Below are 8,111 nucleotides of genomic sequence, written 5' to 3'. Positions count from 1 at the left end.
GAATCTTTGCATAAAACAGAAGCACGTGACTGATATAACCTCCTTGATACTTGAATTCCTGGTTATGAAAATACAGGCTCAGCTGGAGCAAGTCTAAAATGCTCAGTGAAATTACATTTTAGCTATCTGGGCATAAATTGTTCCCTTACCAGGCCACTTGTTCTCTTGTTAGCTGAGCTTTGGCTGAAGAAATGTAAAACTGGTGCTCAATGGTGAGGAGCAGTTTTCTTGGCAACTGTGGTGCTTCTCTAGGTGAATAAGGCTGTGGTTGTTTATCTCAGGCATGACTTCAGATGAGTGCTTAGTTTGTAGGTTTGGTTTGGTTCGTTTTAAAGTCTTTTAGCTACAAGGATTTTGAATTTGCAGAGTGGTTAACATACTTCTATACCTACTTGGAGCCATTGATTTTGTACTATGCTCGTTCTTTCATTCCAGCATTCTTCCCTTTCCTAGGCATTTGTAATGGCTTACACTTGGAGTGGGTTACGCTTTCATAGTATCACCATTTTACAGTGTTCTCATAATATTCTGCCTGCTTGACTGTACCCAGGCTTTTTGCTTGTGAAGGCTGCTGTCTACTGCTACATAGCTGCAAAAATATTCCCTGTGGCTTGTGATCTTTTGAGGAGGATAAGGAAGGGAAGAAGACAGTGCTGTAGGCCTTTGTGCATTTTCACTTAAACGTAATAGTCTTGCAGTGTTAAGACAGTGATTCAGTGAATGTCTCTGAATGACATTCAGAGATGTATTGAGGAACAATATATCCATGTGCAGCCCTTCCCACCCACTTCCATGGGAGGACAGTACACAGGTACTGTGTTTCACTTCCAAACCATTCAACAAATGCCTTGGAAGTGAAAAAGACTTTCTGCTGCAGCTGGAAAAGCTTTGGAAATGAAGTCTGTGCTACATAGAACTTGATTTCACAGCCCTTATGGCAAAGCTATGTGCATACTTGTTTCTTGCTGGGGCACATGCTTGAGACTCCCACATAGAACACTATCATGAACTTGCATGTGATATGGGTAGTAAGAGTTGTAATGACCCGAATAGCTCTAGAACAGTGGTTTTCAAACTCTTCAATTTTTAGATTTATGGAAACTTCCAATGAAAATGGAAAACTGCAACTCTGATGCTCATTTTTTGTTGCTTTTTAAAAAGGCTATTTGTAGATCCTGAGTTCAAAGTTACTGCCTTAGATGTTATTATCCTTTCTGGTAGTTTGGCTTTTTGGAGAACCAGCTAGCCTTCATTGCTGGGATTCTGGAGAAACCACATTCCGAGATGGTCAGACATAACTTGGGGTGGGGGGGAGGAATGGCTGCACAAGCCAAGCAGCAGTGGGATCCTTGCTCAAGCATAGAGGAGATGAGAAAGCTTTGGAGGCCATGGCAAACAAGTGACAGCTTGCACTCTTAGTTTGTGCTGTTGACAATAGTGGAGCGATGCAGTTGTGATTTGATTTTGAGTGTTAGAGCTAGACAACAATGCAAAGGGCAGAAAATTGATCCTGATAACTTATTACCACCATGATGAGATGCATAATTACTTCTAATATCTCAAGGTTTTAAAATGTGAAAGATCTACAGAATGTTGTCACCGAGTTCAGAGCTTCATCCTATTTCCTGTTATCAAAATGTGTCATTCTTCAGTGCTTGACTGTCAGTCTTGAGTTTTGACTTGTAAATTATGATTTTTGTAGGACCACACAGGTCCTTAGAATTACTCAGGAATTCTAAGGATGATTTGCCATAGAGTATGTGTCTATAGTACAGAAAAATCTGCTCTCAAAAAAATCAAAGTATGGGTTAAATGCGTGCTGATCCATGCAGTCAGATAAGCAGTTAGCAGCAGCCTAGAATCCAACTTTACATGCACCTCAAGTTAAGGAGGTAAGGACAGTAAAAGCATTGCAGTGTTAAACACCAGAGCATCTGCTACCCTTAGTATGTTTCTAAGGATTAAGTCTGTAACCTCTTTGCTAAGCTTCACACACTCCTTGGTGGAAATAAGACTTGGCCTATCAACTCATGCAAAATGAAGCAGGGTGAATACAGGTTCCTGAACCTGTCCAGGGGTCTGCGTAATAAGAGGAAAAATGAAATAACAAAATAACAGAACATTTCAACTGATTCGTGACATGCTTGTTAAGTGTTACTTAGCAGAGGCTAAGGAATGAACTACTAAGGAAACAGAGTCCCTTACTGCTGTATTTGGCATCCAGATTGGCAGTGCACTGGTGCCAATTTCTCTTGCTTCTGTAGCAGTTTTGTAGAAGAATGCTTTGCCTTAAATACAGTACAGGAAGCACCTGTGAGTAACTGCTGTGCAAGCTCAGGTCACGAAAGCGGAATTCACTTAGAGTGAACATAAAGCCAAATTGCTGCTGACACTTTTCATTACAGAAAGCTTTGGTGATGGGGGATTAAGAGATGTCAACCCAGCAATCTGGATTACTGCTACAGTTGTGTGAGCACCAGATGGGGCTGTTGCTCCACATGCTTTTTACTGAAAATTCATATGATAAAACCCTGTGACTGAAACACCTCGATTTCCTATGTGGGCTGTTTTCTCCTGCATCTAAAGCATCTAGCTGGGCTGAGATGTGGTAGATGGTGAGATGTGTGAAACAAAACTCACAATCCCCACAAGCAGATTCTCAAGGTAAAAAAAAAAAAAAAAAAAGAAAAAAAGAAAAGCAACCAAAAATATGCACAAATTATTTCAGTAGTAATGGAAAAGTATAATCATCTTAGTGTATAGTTTTTCAAGGAAAATACACTGTTCTTATGCCGGTGCGTATCCCAAACTCTCCTCTGGTTATCATCATACAGCTGGGAAGGAACTCTTGGAGAGAAAGAGGCAGACCCAGCCTACTCAGCCAGCCATATTATCATAAAATCATGGAATGGTTTGGGTTGGAAAGGACCTTAAGATCATCCTGTTATAACCCCCCTGCCATGGGCAGGGACACCTCACACCACACCATGTCGCCCGAGGCTCTGTCCAACCTGGCTTTGGACACTGCCAGGGATGGAGCATTCACCGCTTCTCTGGGCAACCTCTGCCAGTGCCTCACCCCTCACAGTAAAGAACTTCCTCCTCATATCTAACCTGAACTTCCTCTGTTTAAGTTTGAACCCATCATCCCTTGTCTTCTTTCTACAGTCCCTGATGAAGAGTCCCTCCCCAGCATCCTTGTAGCCCCCTTCAGATACCGGAAGGCTGCTCTGAGGTCTCCATGCAGCTTCTCTTCTCCAGGCCGAACAGCCCCAACTTTTTTAGCCTGCCTTCACAGGTATCCACAACACCCATGCTGCTAACTCACTCTTCCTTCACAGCAGGGTGACCTGGTACCTCAGTGTAAACACCTCTCCTTGAGACTGAGTTGGTGCTCAATGGTCAGTAGCCTATAATTCGTCTGCTTTTTCGTGAGGAGAAAGTTAAGGTGCTCTTAATGCCATCTGTTATTGGTGCTGTAATGCCTTGAAGTTATACAGCAAAACAATATCCATTTTTAAGCATTTTCCAAATTTCAGAAAGGAAACATTATAACATGATGTGACTTGAGGACTGAAAAGAATGTTACCAGATGCCTCCTTTCCTTGTAGCTATACTCTGACCCTTTGCTCTGGAGAAACAGTATTCTGACAGGCTTATTGCAGCCTTCCAACCACAGGAAATGGGATTCAACATCACTACTGTCATAATTAAGAGACATTTTATAGAAGTATTGGTTTTGAGCAGTATTCTTGATTCATAATGGGATTCCTGGATTCAAAAAATTTGATGTTTGTTTCTTTTTAAACACTGGCCACTTGCTTTAAATGTCTGAATCAAAACCGAGCTTTCTGGAAAATCTCAAGTCAATCCAAGCTTAGCACTTTATGGCTGAAAAGTCACACAAAAATCACAAAATTCAGTAGATTCCTACACAAGCTGTTAAAGACAGTGCATTTTCAAAGACTTTTGGTTTTTATATAGAATTGAAGTGTGAAGACAATGTAGTCAAAGGTACTGAAGTGACAACATGCCATTAAAAATCCTCCAGAAATTAACTGAAATCTAAGTTACCTCATGCTGCTCTGCCATTTTGCCCTACCTTGGCTGGAATGAAGACCTATCCACTGGAAAGTCAAGAGTAGATGTTATGTTCTTTACCATTTGTACCTCTAGAAAAAATTGGTAGCTTTGTGGGAAAAAGTTAAATTACTTATTTTTCACTTCAATGAGATAAACATTCTGTCCGTGAATCGAGAATACAGCCTAAAAATCTTCTGACAGATAATTTAGATGTGATTTAGATAATGAAATGCCTTTTTAAAAGGGATGGAGGTGCTCTCACTTGTTACTTATTTTCTAGTTAAAAGAGACTGATTTTAATAAGGAAGATCCTTCTCAAAGCTTGCACTGACTTCCATCTCAGATACTCTGTTATGCATTAACTACAAGCCACAAGTTGGTGCTCTCAATCCAGACCTTGTCTGCAAAAGAAAATAACTTTTTTTCTTCCTTTTTTAATATTGGGCAGTAGGAACATACAAGCATGTTTTATAATGTGGTTAGTTTTGTTTCTGCAGCAATCCCACAAATGATACCACACAGGGCAGTCTGTAATGGTGAACAATTTTCTCCTAAATGAGATATGCTACCTACTTTCAGAGAGTTTGAGAAGAAAATCTTGCTGGGAAAACCAGTCCAAAGAAATGGTTAAAAATCCAAGGAAGCAAAATGAAACAACCACAGATGAGCTATCTAAAAAATAAAATTCTTTAACTGAACACCTACTTGGCAATCCTACATCGAATTAACTCAAATCTGTCTGCAAATCTAGAATTTCACCTGTTTTTCATTGGGAAATAAAAGTAATTCTTTAGTTTTCCTTGAAAGGCATGTGCTGGTGCAATACCACTGTGATGGTTCACTGCACCCTCTCTGCATACACACACACCCCCCCCACCCCACCCCACCCATCATTTATTCAGGTATCAAGGAATTCCATTGGTATTGATGAGTATGATCTTCCAGGAAGACACAGAATGCATGTAAATTGTGTGTGCGTATACACCGCAAGGATTACTGGTGAGCACGAGAAAAATAGATGCATTGTTACCTTTTACCTTCAACAATATAAATATATGTATGTATAATCTTATTAAAATACTTCCATAGATGTATACCCATAAGTATTCTTAACAAGGTGAAAGCCAATCCATTTTCCACGGTATCTGTGAAACCTCCACAAAAAACACTGGAGTGATTTTCCAAGGATTGGAGTTCTGTGAGCATGACTGAATTCAATTTACTCTTCTTTTTGCTGCTCTTCACCTTGATATTCCATTAGCACTTCCTGCCATTTCTTCTCTATCTCTTCTTTGCAACTCAGGAAGGCATCTTCCAAATGCTTCATGGAGTTGGCCAGGTCGAGGTTGCTACGCATGACCACCATCTCAAATGCCATCCAGGTTGCCCCCACTGCAAACCCAACAGATAAAGCTAAGCCAGGAATTTTGGCTAACTAAAAGCAATAGATGATTCAATAAATGAATAAAGGACATGAATTTTTATCAGTTCAGATCCTATGTCAGAGAAAACTTGCTGTATAATAAAGTGGAAACTGCCCACAGAAATACTCAAGATTAAATAAAAGACTATTCAATATTACTGTTTTATAAATGTCTCAAAATGCTTCAGAATGGAAGTAATACTGATGTTAATTACAGAAGGGAGAGAGACATTTTACCTAAAAATTGCAACAAAACAGGCAATGAAAAAGAAATGTTCAACGGACTGTTTTAAAATAAATGAACCAAAGAATCCTCTCTCCAGATCTCCAGATCTCCAGACCAGTTATAGTCAGGAGGCTCATGTTAGGTGAGAAAGAGTAAGATCAAGGAGGCTGCAGCATAGAGATGAAAGGTTTTAAAACCAACCTAAATAACAGAATTGGTTTTTAAATAACAAGTGTCTGATAAAGCAGAGCATATAGTTTTATATTTCTTATATAAAACTTATATAAGTTATTTCATACTTTCCCTCTTGTTTCCCTTTTTGTGTTATAAATTGTCTGTAGTTTTCTCACTGACACTCATGAATTGTGCTTCATTACAAATAGTTTACTGAACAGTTCCCATCTATTCTTGTTAGTTGCACACAGTGTCTGATAGAATTGTTGCAGAACATACAGAAGAATATTCAGTCCTTTCCATACATACAGGACTAAGATTAAATCTAAAGAGGAGTCTTTATTCTAGCTAAGGAATTAAAAGTGTCGTGTGCTGACCCAAGAGTACTATGTATCCCACCATTTTTCAGGCTTAAATCTCGTCTTGTATACTATGATTCAATAACTGTACATTAAATATCTTAGTATTATTTCTGTTTTCAACCACCACTCTGAACTGAGCATCAGATTTAATCACCTATAAATTTTCAATTCTAAGCCACCTAAAACTTCTAGATTATTTGCATGCTTTCTCCCAGTTAAGGACATGAGGGCATTAGTTGATGGTGGTTGTTTCCACTTACATTTCTATCACATGGAAGTTTGCAGCAATAAATATAAATAATAAATCTTCAATGTCTTCCCTCTAGTAGACAAATCCATATCATTCTTAATAAAGACCTGTACCTGTTAGTTTTTCCATTTCATCCAGAAGTTTTTCTAAATCTCTTTTCAGGTCCTCCGCCATCTTTACCATGTTATCATAGTTTCCTTCCTGAACTTCTGATTCGGCCATCTACAAGGAAACCAGGAATTTCATGCTTTATTTTACTTTGAAATGAATTGATTTTCACAGTTGAAAGTAACATTGCAATAAATTAAAAATAACCCCCAATATGTATATAAATATTCAATTTACACATGAATTCATTAAGGATCTGCCCTTGGAGTTACTGGTTATTACCTGTATGCTGCATTCTACTTTCAATCCATTTTGAAGTGAATTTAATCAGAAAGAATTACACTCAAATATGCTGTGTTTCTGCCAGATAAAGATTTTTGGTATGAATAATAACAAAGATCACTGTGTCAAATGCTTCATCAGAAAATTTTATCTATTACCCTGTTTCAGTTGTCTTAAGGCTTCTCTCCCAAATACTCTGGCACAGGGCAATGCCTGATTTCAAAGTTAGTTGTAAAATCCCCATTTGCACCCAGTATTTCACACTTGCATGCTACAGCTGGGTAACTACATACACTAAGTTCTGTCACCATATAAGCATCGTGGCAGCGTTCAAGGCCAGGTTGGACAGGGCTTTGGGCAACATGGTCTGGTGTGAGGTGTCCCTGCCCATGGCAGGGGGTTGGAACTGGATGATGTTAAGGTCCTTTCCAACCCAAACCATTCTGTGATTCTACGATTCTGTAATATTAACTGAAAACGTGACACACAGCCTTGCCTTTGATTTCCTTTCCTGAAAACCACTGGTGGATGGGATGAAGCTATGAGGGAGCCAGAACAGCGTCACTGTAGTCACTATACACCTCATGCAGCAGGCATGCTTTTGTCAGATTTCTTTCTTTACATACAATTTATCAAACTCGGATTAACGAGTATCCAGTTTCCAGGGTTTTTATTGACGGTAAATATGGAAGAAATGCAAGTTTGTAACAGTGCTATGGCGTTTTAAAGCAACGCCAAGTCTTACCAAGGGGCTGGGCGTTCAAGAGTCTCTTCACACAACCAGCTTCACGAGGTAACTGTGTGCCGGCAAACCCTTCACCCCAGAGACCTCAAGAAGTCCCAAGCCGTTTACTGTACCACGGAACGGACACGCTGCAGCCTCCCACCGGGAATGCCGTGTGGACGGACAGCCCGGCCGAGCCCGCAGCTCGTCGGAAGAGACAGACCCCTGTCAGAGGGCACCTCACCCCACCGCACCGCCAGAGGGCGCCGTTCAGGCCCCCCTCTCCCCCCTCCCTCACTCCTACCTAGCCCCCGCGCTCGAGGGCCCTGCGCGACCCCGCCTTCCGCCTCCCGGGCCCGTGGTCCCATCGCCAGCGGGGGCGGCAACAGGAGCGGGCGGGAACGGGACACGAAAAAAACCGCCCGCTCTGCCCTCTCCTTCCTCTCCAGCCCGCTCGCCCCGCGAGCTCACGAACTCGA

The 8,111-nt window shown here is 40.7% G+C and overlaps 1 protein-coding gene across 2 annotated transcripts; it reads right to left on the bottom strand.

The window, feature by feature from the left end:
• Positions 1-5,190: 5,190 nt before the first annotated feature.
• SYCE3 (synaptonemal complex central element protein 3) lies at positions 5,191-8,076 on the bottom strand. Of its 2 annotated transcripts, none has more exons than XM_030478521.1 (3): positions 7,937-8,076; positions 6,632-6,740; positions 5,191-5,475 (listed from the first exon to the last, which is right to left on the bottom strand). In XM_030478521.1, the coding sequence occupies exons 2-3, from the start codon at positions 6,738-6,740 to the stop codon at positions 5,303-5,305; spliced, it is 282 nt and encodes a 93-aa protein (XP_030334381.1). In that variant the 5' UTR covers positions 7,937-8,076; the 3' UTR covers positions 5,191-5,302. The 2 variants fall into 2 exon arrangements, with proteins under 2 accessions (XP_030334381.1, XP_030334380.1); XM_030478520.1 differs by lacking the exon at positions 7,937-8,076 and adding an exon at positions 7,654-7,893.
• Positions 8,077-8,111: the final 35 nt, after the last annotated feature.

This window comes from Strigops habroptila, chromosome 3 (genome assembly GCF_004027225.2).
Source record: "Strigops habroptila isolate Jane chromosome 3, bStrHab1.2.pri, whole genome shotgun sequence".
NCBI classification, from domain to species: domain Eukaryota; kingdom Metazoa; phylum Chordata; class Aves; order Psittaciformes; family Psittacidae; genus Strigops; species Strigops habroptila.
The sequence above is the reverse complement of the archived record's forward strand: the minus strand, read 5'-3'. Positions and strand labels throughout refer to the sequence as shown.